The sequence below is a fragment of the Harpia harpyja genome, chromosome 21 (assembly GCF_026419915.1).
Source record: "Harpia harpyja isolate bHarHar1 chromosome 21, bHarHar1 primary haplotype, whole genome shotgun sequence".
Lineage (NCBI taxonomy): Eukaryota > Metazoa > Chordata > Aves > Accipitriformes > Accipitridae > Harpia > Harpia harpyja.
Genome location: NC_068960.1, coordinates 2,075,057 through 2,089,393, shown reverse-complemented (window position 1 = coordinate 2,089,393; position 14,337 = coordinate 2,075,057). Strand labels below are relative to the sequence as shown.

Below are 14,337 nucleotides of genomic sequence, written 5' to 3'. Positions count from 1 at the left end.
ACTAGTTAATTCAGATTAAACTAATTTCTGCAGCCTCCCATGATGGCCCTCTATGGCTGCAGATTTGAAAATCTATTGAGATTATTGAACTGGAAGGTCAGAGTTTGGGGCTTTTGTCTGCTCTGCTTGGGTGAATTTGGGGGAAGCAGGGATTTTCACCCTAAGGGTTAGAAATGCCCTGCTTTATCATCTGGGTTACTCAAAGAACACAGGAAGGTATGTGATACGTAACTCCCTCTCCCTAACCCCGGACCTGGCATTTATTCAAAACTACTGCCGTTAATTGTTTTTCTCAACTAGGAAGTTCCTGCAGACTATTTTCTGTCTGCAAAACACACCCCACGCTTGGGGCCTGCTGCTCGGCCGGCCTCACCCACCGCCCCACGGCAGCCGCTGCCTGTGCTCAGCACCGGTATTTGATTTAGCAAAAACCCACTGGCCGCACAGCCCAGAGGCTGACTGGTTTCCAAAGCTTTTATTGTGGATGGCAGAGCCGTCATCCCCACACACGCACACGCACCCGTCCACGCACTCACACGCTCCCACTCGCCACCCAGAATGGTCACGGTTAATATAGATTAGCAAGATTTATATGGAAGAATATTTAATCTGGTCAGGGAGGGGAGAGGGGTCATCTGTGTTTTTATTTCTTAAATATTTCTCTCTACTCCAGAAGGGTCCATTTCTCACCAGAAAAGGTCCAATATAAATTAGAACGAAGGGAGGAGGTTGCTGGTGGGGCAGCCACAGGCATCCCTGGACCATGGCAGCCACGAGCATCCCTGGATCACGGTCCTGGCTCCGCGCACCGCTGGGCAGACCAGGTCCCAGCACGGTGGTGTGCCCTGTGGATAGCTCAGTCCCACCCGAAGTCCTGCCCTGTCATCTGATAAAACTTCATATTGAAGGGTCTGTAAAACTCCCGCAGGCGCTGGACCACCTGCACGTCGATTTTGGGGTGCGGCCGCCCCTTGGATTTCCCCAGGCAGCGGGGCTTGCTGCCGCCCTCCGGCTTCTTCAGGCAGGGAAAGCCCTTGGTCTCATTAAAATAGAAATGTTTGTCCGTCACCACCCTCTTGAGACCCAGAAAGTCCTGGACACGGCCCATCTCCCCGGCTGGGTCGCTGACGAGCCTCTCCCCACTGACGAAGAGGAATTTGGAGAGGGGGAAGTACTGCAGCCAGTTGTCCAGGTGCTTGGCGTAGATCCCAATCCTCACCGCGCTCCAGCTCGTGTCGATCAGTCCCGTGCTGATGTTTTTGAAGGCCAGGGCCTGGAAGCTGGGGATGGTGGGGTTTTTGGAGAGCGTCTGCGTGTAGTCCGAGATGGCGCGGGTGACGGGGTTGCGCACCACCACGATCAGCTTTGTGTCCCGAGACATGTTGTAGATGCGCCGGGGAGCCTCCTTGGTGACGAAGTAGCTGGGGGTCTTCTCCATCGTGATCTGCCCCTCCAGCGTGCGCGGCATCAGGCTCCTGGGGAGAGAAAGGGACACGGTCAGGGCTCGAGGCACGGCTGCTCCGACCTGATGCCACAACGGGGACGAGCGGGAGCAAACCCCCAAACTCGGCCAGAAATGCCATGGGGCTCCCCAACTGCAACCCCATCTCTCCTTCCCCTCCTACCAGCCAGGGACACTGCCTTGTCACACCCCACCGGTCACCTCCTCGTCTTCAAAAGCCTTCCTAGGAGCCCCCCTGCCCGGATCTCTCCTTTCCTCGCCTCATTTCAGCCTCCCCTTCGTCCCCCCACCAGGGTCTGTCCCCGGGAAGGGACTCCCTGTCACTCTGCCCCCCCAGCAGCACCGTCCAGAGGGCTCTTGCAGGCTGTCGGTCCCCCTCGGAGGTCCCCGACGACCCCCTTCCCAGCCCTGGAAATTCCTCCTGCCCCCTTCTCCTCCACCCCCGTGAGTTTCAGCATCACAACATGTGGATTTTGGGACAGGGCTGGTTTTCACCCCAGCCTCCAGACAGATTACATGTCCTGGAGGTGCTGACTTGCCACGTAGGGTTGCAAAGAGGAAAAATCTCACCACGGGGTGTGCACTCATGGGGACTAAGCCCAAGTGGCGGCTGGGGATGGAGATGCCCACAGAGGCTCCCAGCTCCTCTGCCTCCAGACAGCAAGCAGTTAAGGCCAGAAAAAGACTGTTTCCTTTTTAAAAAAAAAAAAGGCAGAAAATGTCTCAGGGCCCAGCCATTGTGCTGTGTAAAATTCACTGCCCTGATTGTTCTCTTGTGCGCTTTAATGAGGCATTAATAGCCGAAGAAATTACCCAGGCACGTCACCCTGGGTGAGGTGGGTGAGGAAAGCCAGGGGCTGCAGAATGGGACCTCCCTGCCACCAGCGCAGGCACCTGCCCCAGAGCCCCTCACGTCCCCCAGAGCCCCTCACGTCCCCCTTCTTCTTGGGGGTGGACACGTCCCCTCTGGGTGTCCTGGCGAAGAGAGGACTCGGTTTCCCCATCGGCGGAGCTCCACGAGCTGAGACCGCGGGGCCAGCCGGGAGGCAGCTCACGGGTCCCTGTGGGCACAGCCCCCAGCGTGGCTCCCCGACACGCAATGCCACCCCCAGCCGCTCCCCACGGATTGCCTTGCTGGCAGATGCTGCAGATGTGCCAAGGGACCGACAGCTCTCGCTGTTGCATCCCAGCCACGTCCCACCAGCTCGCTCCCGCAGCACCCATGGGTGCCCTTGCCGATGCACCCCACGTCGCTGCAGCGATGGAGCTTGTTCTTCACGGGGCTCATCTGGGATTGAAACGACTTTGTTTCCTCCATGCTGTCACAAGCCACGGTTCCCATTCCCTCCATCGTGCTCGGGGTGACATGCATGCTCTCCCTCCCCAGCCACGTAAAACAGATTCTCTTGGCTGAAAGCCCTGGGCTGGAAACTCATTCTGCTCGGAGCCCAGCAGCGTTCTGCTCCGGTGCCAAGGGCTCAGCCTTGCTGTCCACCCAACCCGGGCAGCTGCCCTTGCACTGGGTCTGTCCCAAGCAGGAGGCTGCTTTCCCGCAGGGAGGGGACACGAGGCTTTCAGAGGTTTGCTTAATACTTTGGGAAATGATGAAACCGCTTCAATAGTTCTTCTGAAATAAAAACTATGCGTCTGGGCGTACACAGAAATAGATATAACACATACACAGAATAAGCATGACCTTTGCCCCCACCTAGGACTTTTCTTAGCAGATGGCAGAGCACTTAACCCAGCAGGGAAGCGCTGGTTTACAAGGGGAAACTGAGGCACCAAGCAATGACATTGCTTGCGTAGGAGCTGCTGTGTAGATGCCTACATTCATCCAGCCAACAAACATCCACCATCCTGACACAAAATCACTTGTATGGGTCAGCGAACACATGGGGATTCAACCCAAGCTGCTCCATACCCAGAGGCATCCCAGGATGAGCTCCAGGGATCAGGAAGTCTCTTGGAAAAAGTACCAATACCTGAATATTAACTGTGACAAGGGATAAAATAAAGAGAAAAAAAAAGTCTAATCGTGATGTTTCACTTAACTGAAAGGAGAGAGTTGGGACTGAACAGACTCTTTCCTACAGGGACCTTCCCTTTTGCCTGAACTTGGAAGAATTCTGGTTTTAAAACTCAAGGTTCCCCCTGGGGTCTCCTCTGAACCCCTGGGGCTGCTCCACCTCGTGTCCCTTGGGGTTCACTGGAAAGGAGAGGAGCTTCCCCCGCCTGCCTCCCTACACCTCTCCTCCCTCACCCAGGCAGGGGCAGTTTTTTTAACGTCTCTTGTTTGAGGCCAAGCCGACCCACGCAAGGGCAGGGAGAGCTCCAAAACCCTGCTCGGGGGATCCCTGCGGGAATGCTGACAGACCAGGAGGATGAGGATGGACCTTCCCGCCCGGCTGCGGCTGGGTCCCGCAGTGGGGCCAGCTCTTGGCAGCGGCACTTTGGGGCAGGACGGGGTGTTTCAGGGATCCCCATCCCGCTGCTCGGAGCGGCGGTGGCACCGGCTGGTTTTGCCCGGCGAGGGAGCTGGGTCCCCACGGCAGGAGGGGACAGGCCACGCAGCGGCCGGGGCTGTGCTGTGGGGAAGCCGGGGCTCTGCCCAGCAGCATCTGTTCCTTATGTAATGGGAAAAGGCTTGAGGTTTCTGGGTTTTTTTCCCCTGGACGCAGGAAAGAACACTTTATTAAAAGCATTTGCAAGCGATGCTGGGCCCCGCACAACTCCCTCCCCCAAACAGAGGCAAAAGCCACTCGTGGCGTTTTTTCCCCCCCCTTTTCTTCTTTTTTTTTTGGACAATGCCAGCATTTTCAGAGCCGCTTCTTGTCCCCAACGTCACCACCCAGCAGCCCGGGCCCCTCTGTTTGGCACCAGTGGTGCCCGGGCAGGCAGGATTCCCTTCGGGTGTACATGCATCCTGGGGCAGCAATGGGTGGTTTCCCCAACCTTTTCAGCACCTTTCCCACCCCTGTCCCAAATAACCGTGCTCACCAGAGAGGCTGAGTGCTGGGGTTCCCACTGGGAAGTGCCTTCCCAAACCAGGATCAGGCCCTTACAGCCCCCCACCCCATCCCCTCCCTGCTGTGCTTGCCCAGAGCCAAGCAAAAACCAACCGCGCATCTCCGAATGCTGCCGTTAGCACACCACCAACCTGCTGTTTTGGCTTTCCCTGCCCCACAAGCCAGGCCAGCAAAGTGCGTTTAACTCTAATTACGTTCATAAACCTGCCAGGCTGCTTCACGCAGCTTCTCTGGGCGACTTGTTGAGGCATTTCTGCTGCTCTGCAGTGCTTGCCTGGATGCCACTGGGATTTCCACACAGCAAAACGGCTCCTTCCTCATGCTGCTTGCCCGCCCAAAACCCTCTCTCAGCAAACACAGGCTTAAGACCTAAATCAGTCCCTCTCCTCAATGGGCAATGAAGTTTTTATTATCAAAGAGTGAATGCTTGGGATTACATGATCCGAGAGCCTGGAGAGCTCACGTTAAACCAAAACACTGTTTTTCTTAGCCTGTGCTTCCCAAACCGGCACTGATTTGACTCAAGCTCAAGAATTCATGGTTGTGCTCAGCTTTTGTAAAGCAGAATGGTTTGGGTTTGCTGCAGTTGCCATCGTGGTGTTCCCGAGGACATAAACCAGAGAGGAAACCCGTGAGCTACCCCTGGAACAGCGGTGCTCTCCGAGAGCACTGACGCAGTGACCACAAAGAACGACGTGAGTCTGGATGCACCAGCAAAGGTTTTGCTAAAATATTTTAATAAAAGCCATTTTACTCCCCCTTTTCCTTTTTGCAGGGCGACAGCAAGGGCCAGGCTGAGCCCCCTGGTGCTGAGGCCATCCCTAAGGGGTCTGTGGGGCAGAAGGACCCCCAGGACCCCACTCACCGCAGGCAGCCCAGGAGACCCACACCCAGCAGCACCAGCACCTTCCCCGCACTCATCCTGCTGACCAAGGGTTTCTCAGCACACAGGAACAGCACCAAATTTCATGAAAGCCAACCACACCACCCTAGGGTTAATTAAAAAGTAATTAAAATAGAATTTTTAATAAAAGCCCATGTTGGGGCAGGGATTCCCACTCTGTTTGCACAGGTACCGCCAGAGCAGCGGCAAGCGGTTCGTGTGCCTGTGAGCTCTGACGGGGTGCAGAGACCTTCCCCCCCCACCAGCACAGCCCCATACTTGGTCCCCCCACCAGGGACACCAGTGGGGCAGTGATGTCCCATGCAAAACCCCCCCCAAGGCTGGTCCATCAGAGCCGTCAGCTCTGCAAGCCAGCACTTAGGCGGACCCTCGGACAGGCTCCAACACACCTACAGCTTTGTTTCTGATGGGAACGAAAGGCGCGCGACCCCCCCATGGGCTGGACATCGCTGACTTGGTTCTAAACCCTCGATCCGGCACTCGGTTAACGCGGAGCCATCGGCTGCTGGGGTCAGGGTGTTGGCGGAGGAGCTGGGTCCCAAGATCATCCCGGGACCGCATTGGGAACGGCAGCCTCCGAGCAGTTAATTGTGCAACACCTCCTCTTCCCCAGCAGCTCAATCACTCCCAGCTACTTGCAAGATAATTACGCTATTTCACATTTTCATTAACTCCCTAATACTTTCCCCTAAATTACCCCAGTTAATTATTGATAACCCCTGTCTCCCTCCAGATCTGGCTTAAACTGGCAAAGAGCAGACCAGGCTTCCGTTACGCTCCACTTCAGCACAAGCATTGGAAACTTTAATTAAATTTACAGTTAATTCTTATTGACCTTAAGAAAACACCTCGGGAATGCTAAGCATCGCCTACAGGTAGGCGACGCTGCAACGAGGGAGCACCTCGGCAGCCTTGGAGGGAATTTGTATTTCAAGAGGAGACCATGTGCCCAGGCAGCGAAACAAAACTCTTTTACCTTTCTAATAAGCTGATAAGTTAGACAGCAAAACAAATGGCATTTGAGTGGCATCAGAAATGGGATTTCCTACATAGAAATATTCAACCTGGGAAGCTGTTAATGCTTAAAGAAAACAGCAAAATCACGGAGAGGGATGGGAAATGCCACCATCTACTTCAAAGCCTCCCAGGAGCCATTTAGCTCATCATTTCACCGAGTTTTCCTTTCCACCCACCCCAGTGACCCATCCTCATCCTCCTCTCCCCCTCCCAGTGGTACCCATTTGCTCGGAGGCTGCGCGATGACTGCTGTACCACCTCGTACTCTGCACGGGCAGCCAGCCACGACCCGGGGCTGCGGTTACCACTCACCGAGAGGCTGAGCCGACACGCTCACGTCTGTAACATCCCCTAATTGCTCTCAGCCGAGGTGCATTTCCAAGGGCTGCTGGACCTCTCTGGGACATTCCCTCTATTATAGTCAATGGGAAATTGCAGATTACGGCTGTGCTCCCAGGGGCCCTCGTTTAGATTAATTACCTCCTCTGTTGAGGTAGCAAGGTGCAATAACTTACAGCCCTGATAAAAATGCAGAAAGCTGCATTAAATACAGATTAACAGCCATAGCAGGCAGGTAATCAAAGCAGACTTCAAAAAACTGGGCTGACATAACTTTCCAGGGTTAATTGGTTCATGATTCCTCAACTCCAGGATGATTTTGTTACAGACAAAGGAGAACTCCTCCCAGTACCGAGCTGAGAGCATCAAGTGATGGATGTGCCCGTCGGAGGACAACCTCACCGATAAATAAGTCTCCAGCCTGAGAGCATCCCTGCGTTTGCACCCATGCCGGCTGCTTGTGCAGCAGCTTCACTGCCGGCGCGGCAGGCTCTGCCCACAATTCATCCCCCCTGAAAATGCCGGGCAGTATCTTTAGCACGGATGCAGGTCCAACCTGTGCTAGGAGCGTGAAAGGAGGCTCCGAAACCCCAGATAAACCACAGGTGTGGGTGACGGGTGCCATCCGGATCAGGGCTTGCAGGTTCTGTGTTATCACCAAAAGTGGAAGAGAAAAGGGAGCAAAAAAACCCCTCTCCATTATTATTAAAAAAACCCCGAGCACTGACAAAAAAAGCCCCCGACAAAAGCAAGTGAAAGGCAGGGGGATTTCTGCCAGAGGGGATATGGTTGAGAGCTTTCTGCAGGGCCAAAGAAAGTGACTCTTTCAAGGCGATAAGATGGGCGATGGGATGACGTGGGGGACAAAACCGGCCGGGACAGCCCAGCTTAGCGGCGGTGACGGCTCCGCTCGCCCACCCCAGCCCAGCCTTGTCTGGGCAGGGGGCACCCAGTGGCGTCCGGCTGCGGTTCCAGGGGACCTCCTCTCTCAAAGGCGGGGTGACAGGCTGGCCGGGACGGGGCTCAATGGGGGACAGAACCTTTTTTGTGTAAATGTAAAACAGTTTGGAACCAGGAGAGGGGGGACAAGGCTTGGGACAGATTTATCCTCTCTCAGCAGACACCCCGTACCACCCGGATCTGCATATGAATCGCCCCAACAGGCTTATCTCACCCGGCGGGACAAGGCTGCCTTTGTGGCCGCACAGCGGCTATGAAGTTGTTAAACTGGAACCAGTTATGTAGACTTTAAGATACCGGCCTTTTCCTTCAAGGCAGCTAAAATAGCAGCACCTTTGCTGGGAAGCAGGGCGGGAGAAAGCGGCGAGGGGGATAGGATGTCGGGAGGGACAGATCCAGCCTTGTGTCCCCGCTCCCGGCTTTGCCACGGAGACCCCGGCTGCCGGGGGTCATGCCGGACCCCCCATTCCCCAAAGCGAGGTGGGGGGCACGTGTGGGCAGCCGTGCTTACCCCCCACCCCAGTCCCCTCCATCACCTCCTCTTCCCGGAGAAGGCACCAGGGCATCTGTTGAACCTCAGTGCAAGGCAATGGAAGGCTGAACTCGCCGGCAAGCCGCTCGGGAGCAAATTAGGCCATGTTCCTTTTTACTCCTAATTACTGTGATATTCCCCCTCTCCTTCCCTGCTGCCCCTGTGGAGGAGGCAGCGGGTCCTGCCAGCACCTCCCCAGCAGGCAGAGCCCCCCGGGCGCTTTCCATCCCAGGCCTGCCTCCATTATTTTTTGATTCTTTCACCAATTCAAAAATGTGCAAATGTGGCCACGGCTTCCCAATCAGGCCTGGCCAGGAGCTAATTGGCTTTAAGCAGGGAAACCTGAATATGCTAATGATGGCAGTAACAAGCCTGTGATGCGCCTGGAAGGGGAGCCAAGCCCTCGGCTCAACGATCGGCTGACTCTGACACGTCAATTAACAGCAAGGAAGATAATTTATTAATGCGCCTTTGCACCCCCCTGCCCTTTGCTCCTAATTACTGTTTGATACATGAAACATCGCGGAGGTTTGCCGGGTCCTGCTCCCAGCTGGAGCATCCCTGCACAGCCCCAAGCGTCTCCTCCTGCCCCTGAGCAGCTTCTCGCCGGGGCAATAGCCCAGGACCACGACTGGAGGGTCTCCGGCCAACGCAAAGCACCCCGGAGCTCTCCCACCATCAGACCACAGGAGACGGGGTCCCTGGGCTGGGATTCAGCCGGGTCAGGCTGCAGAAGAGGCTCGCTGGAGAAGGGAGATGCGATGGGCTGGGGGGTGCCACTGGCCAGGGCTGCTCCCCGCAGGGTCCGAGCCCCGCAGACCCTTCCCGAGGGGCTCCCTCGCCGGCTGCAGCGCCCAGCTGCTTCATCCTGCGAAGAGCATGGGCTGCAAAGCAGAAGGGAGGCAGCAGTGGGGTCTGTTGGGGGGCTCTGGGAAGGGCCAGGAGCTGGGGAGTTTTCTGTTTGACTTAGCATCAAGATCAGGGAGATGTGGAGCAAGGGAAAGAGGAGAAGCTGGAGCCAGCATTAGCATTTCTAATGGAGTGGCTGCTTTCACAAGTCACCCGACACCCAGTTATTAACCCCAGTAAGAACCGGGGCCATCTGGGAAACCACAGCTGCTTTGCCTGTCTATAAAGCCACCCAGACCCCTGTGCACCCCAAGTCCCCAGCCCTGGCAGGAAGGTGAGAAAAAGGCTGTTCCCCCCCCCCCAACACCACAGGGCAGCCGCAGCCCCCTGCACCCGCTCCTGCTCCCGTGCGGACCCAGACCCGCTCCCTTCCATCGCCCGGCATTTGCATCACGATCCTGCTCATGTTTACGGCTGGGGGTTGCAATTATGGGCAGCTCAAGGCCCTGAAGGTTTTTTTCTTTGCATGGTTATTCCAGTGGGGTCGTTAAGGCCAAAGGGCTCCCGGTGAATGCACATAACAGCATATGATTATGAAGAGCAGACACCAGCGTTAATAAGGGCACAGCTCCTTCCCTGCTCGGGAGTGACAGCGCTGGAGGAAGAAGAGGCTGCTTGGCCTCTGTCAGCATCCAGGGGATTCAGAGATGGTCCCTCCTCACCCTTCTCCGTTGTGGAGCTATGATGCACGGGGTCACCCCAAAAATGCAGAGCAGCTGAACTCCTCGCTGATGCCTGCCAGGGACCCGTCACAGCCAGCACCGCTCAGGTCCCCCCCCCGTGCTCTTGCCGAAGGCGGTACCCCCCCTTGGCCAAGGCACCAAGCCACGGCCGCCCTCGGACTCCTGCTCGCTGCTGGAGTCATCGCCCACGGCTGCAGCAGCGAGCGTCGGGCACCCCACAGTCCACGGGGACATTTGCTACCTCGAGAGCTCACCCAGAGACAGAACAAGAGCGGGACGGTGCCGCCTGCAGCCCTCAGCTGCAGGAGAGGGATCTGAAACAAAACCGTCCTCGTGTTCCCGGGAGCAATACTTCGCTTGCAACAAGCAAAGATGTATTTTGAACAACCGTTAGTGAAAAAGCAGCTGAAACCGCTGCTTGGGTTAAAACAGGTAAGAAACAGAATAGCTACGTGAATCCCCCCAAAAAACCCTACAGAAAGCGTAGGCTGACATGTGCCCAGCCCTGGTGGGATGTTGGACTGGGGCTGGTGTAAGGCGAGGGCAGGGCTGCAGCGGGCACGCACTGCTCTCTCCATCCCTCTGGAATGAAGCGCGTCTGCAAGGCAGCAATTAGAAATCCTCTTCTCGCTGCTGGGTCCCCGGTGTCCCTTTGATTCCCGAGTCCCGGCGGCCCCGGGGGCATGGGGACAGCCTGTGGCAGGTGTCTTGCCTGTGACCCGGGTCAATCGAGGGCTCTGATCTCCAAATGACCCTTCCCAGCAGTGAATATGTACCCGCGCTCAAACAGCTTGCAGATGAAGGAGCAACAGACTGGAGATGATTTATTCAGGAATTAAAGGTTCAGTACCCCTTTTAAAGGCTGCGCCTCGGCACTGTCAGCCTTCATTGCACACAATTAAAGGGGTTAGCTGCCCTGGCCCGCCACGGCCCTCCTCCCTTCCAGGGGAATGAAATCAAACAAAACCAACCCCCCCACATGCTCCCACCAAGCCCCGGTCCGGTCCCTCCAATGTATGTTTGGGGGCACGGCAGGAGGACTCGCAAACTCGGTGCACGAATGGCCCTGAGCTCCAGCCCGGGAAGCTGCTCCGGCTCCGTTCTCTGCCGGGAACCGGCTCGGCTCTGCCCGGAATGGGAGGACGCAGATGCTCGGGTTTTGTCCCCGCTGGCAAGAGGGGATGCTCGGGGCTGGGGTCTCTGCTTGGCTGGCAGCGGAGCGGAGGTAGCCCCGGTGCCATCGGTGCAAAGCCTGTTCCTGCAGCTGGGATCTGGTGAGATGCTCCTGGAGCCCGGGACTGGGGAGCAAGGCATGGGGCTGCCCAGGAACAAACCTCCTCTCTTCTTTATGCCTCTGGAGCAAGACCCGAGCCCCCTCTGCCAGCTCAGCACCTTCAGGCTCCGAGCAGGGAAGGCGCTGGTCGCATGTAAGCTCACACCAGCATAATTCAAATGCAGCCTCGAATTTCCCTCTCACACCTGAGAGGGGAGATAAGGATAAAAATTGGCATCGTCCGGATTATTTTTTTTCCCTTCTAAATTGTGAGAACTGATGGGGTGGTTTGGTTGCGGTGGGGGGAGAACCGCTCGCGGGCGCGAGCAGCAGGAATTCAACGAAAAGCTTCCTTCCTCTTATAAAAGAAAAGGAAGAAATCTGCTGGCAGCAGCGCCTGCTGATAATCTCTTTCCAAGGCAGTAAATTTTCCAGCAGCTACCCCAGCAAGTAATCCAGCAGATTATTACACCTTTCAGCGGAATCAGCCTTTTAAATACGCTCTCCCCTCACCATGCATCTTGTGTTTTATGACCTGACTTGCTGTCTGAGCACAGGGAAACACAAATTACGCTCTTCTGCAACCAGACTACAGGCACCGTGACAAATTTTATACCTCTAGTAACTGGGATCCTTGGGCGCTCCAATAAATAAGGAAAATTTGCTCTTAAAGCTGCACGGGGCTGGGGGGGCTCTGCATCACTGCGGCACGACAGCCTGGGGAGGGGAAGGGACCCCCCCGTCCGCTGCTCTAGGCGAGCACCCCGCTAACCCAGGCAATTGCAATGCACACGCCGCTCGGACGGGCATAACACGGTTAATGCATACTTATATGCTTCTACTGGCCAGCTATTTTTTACGGACCAGTTGTCCCCAGTCTGAGCACTCCAGGCAGGCAGCACGCTTCTGGCAGGCCATTCAGATGCAAAATTTATTGCTGTTTAAAAAAATAGAAAAGAAATCCCTGAGATCACTGTAAGTATGTCTAAGGTCTTTGTTTTCAATTACAAATAAAATATACACATATTGGTTTTCACTAAATTATCCTCTGGCAGCAATGGGCTGATCGTTCCTGGTTTCCTACCTAGACCGAGGAGAGCACAGGAAGGACATAAAAAGCCCACAAAATTTCCTTTTTTTCAGGTTTAAAGTTACGTGGCCAGCAGAAACGGGAATTCCTCCACTTCCCAATGCTTGAGGGGGCAAAAGGACAACCAGTCTAGCTAAAAAGCAGTTCCTAAAAGGCAAATCAGAAAGCACAAGGACATCAAGACTGGTTTTCCCATGGCACTGTGCTCTCAGGTCATGGCATGAGCGGCGCAAAACCCATCCCTCCGACTACCTCCTCCCCAGCCCTCACAATTCTACCTCACCCCACGCGGCCAGACTATGGCCGGATCCTGTCTGGATGCTCCAGAGATGGAAAAGCCATGCACCCACCGTGCACCCAGCGCTGCAGCCACCCTCACCTCTGCCCCGGGAGCTCCTTGGGGGGAATGCGTGATCCCAAGGATCTCTGTACCCACAGGCAGACGGTGTTTTCCTCTCCCATGGCTTAACCCCACGGGCAGCCCAGCAGCATCTGCTGCTTTTTGGAGGGGACATTAAAAAAAAGAGAATTATCTATAATTTTGCAGTTGCCTGCGGGGCCTTGGGCCGCTGCATGCCAGCGCCCGCCACGCCGAGGAGCTGCGATACTCAAATCTGAGGCAAAATCCTCCAATACTGCAAGCGCATCCATCCCCTCGCTGCCATGCGGTGCCACGTCCTGGGGGACGGTGGCTGCAGGCGGTCCCAGCGCCATGAGCAGTGCCAGCCCAAGCCACAAGCTCTCAGCTAATTAGCTCAGACTAATTAGCCAGGGCGCAGCGTTGGTGGCAGGACCCGCACCGCCCTCTGCGGCGATGGGTCCCTGGGGTCCCTCCTTGTCTCCATCATGGGGTGCAGGCGAGGGGCATCCCCGGCAGCCCTGCCCAGCCCCGGGGAGGGCGCGTGGGCAGCAGCCCCACGTCGGACACCCCGGTCCCAGCCCCGTCGCAGGTGCAGGAGCAGCGGGAGCCGGCGCGAGGGAGGAAGAAAGGAGGAATCCACACATGTCTGCCAGAGCGAGACCTTCCCGCTGGCCGGCGAATTGACAGCTGCTTTGATTTGATTAGCAGATGCTGACGAGGCATCGAGACAAGTCCCCAGAGCCATGAATAATTTCAGTGTATTTGTGTTTATTTGATCTCAGTATGGGGCTGGACCCACTGCCTCGCCCGACCCCGGCCCGGACCCTCGCGGGGCGATGGGGAAGGGACTGCCGAGCTCTCCAGATGGCCGCTCCGAGGCCACCGGCGGCAGGGCTGGCTGTCCCCCTCCGGTGTGTGCTCCGGGGAGCAGAGAGCCCTTTGCTGCACTCCTCGCCCTCCTCCACCCGCTCCTCCTGCACAGCCATCCCACCGGGCTGGGGGGGTGAGGAAGGGACCCTCCCAGCAGCCTTCGAGGAAAAGGAGAGATCCCCCAAGCCTCACAACTTTTAACGTAACTCATTCCAACATTTTCAAGTCTTTTTTACCTTTCCTCCACTTTTAAACAGACAAAAAAGGGAACTTGGCACTTTCTGGTTCCTGGACCAGAGCTGGGATCAGAAGCCATGTGCCAGGGCCACCAGGTCCTGCTGGCATCACTAAGGATCAGATGCTCATTAGAAAGCAATTAATGCATTTCAGAGTCATGAATTGGCCATAAACCCCCACGGTCCGACGCATAAACCCACCAGAACTTACCTCCGAACCAGTGTACCCAAGCACTGCACCAGGTATTGGGTCTCCCCCGTAAATGAGGGGGTCGGGTGGAAAGGAGAACTGGCCCGGGCTCCAAACCAGACAGCCAGCGGAAAATGCTACTGGCAGAAGGGATCAAGAAAAACTCCCTCCCTGGGATGGCCCGGGATGCTCAGCTCCTCTGCCCCAGCACCACGGTGCGTGATGGCACATGGACCCGGCCAGGGCTGAAGAAAGGGGGTCTGAGCCCAGGCGAGAGCCGAGATTCCACTCGGCTCCTGCCGGAGCGGCTGTGGGAGAAGATGAGCCAGGACCACGCTCAGCAGGCGCAGCCTTTGCCATGATGCTGCTGGGGGTCTCCCTGCATCTCCCTGACTTGAGGACCCCGGGTCCTACTCCAGTAGGTAAATCAAGCAGTAAAAGCTAGGCACACAGTCCGTATTTTAAACCAAGCAAATTCAACT

The 14,337-nt window shown here is 56.3% G+C and overlaps 1 protein-coding gene across 1 annotated transcript in view; it reads right to left on the bottom strand.

The window, feature by feature from the left end:
• Positions 1 to 344: 344 nt before the first annotated feature.
• The window catches only part of HS3ST6 (heparan sulfate-glucosamine 3-sulfotransferase 6), a 41,112-nt gene continuing 27,119 nt past the window's right edge, over positions 345 to 14,337 (bottom strand). The window contains 1 exon segment of the mRNA XM_052772509.1: positions 345 to 1,475. Coding sequence (XP_052628469.1) covers positions 857 to 1,475 — 619 coding nt within the window. The 3' untranslated portion in view covers positions 345 to 856.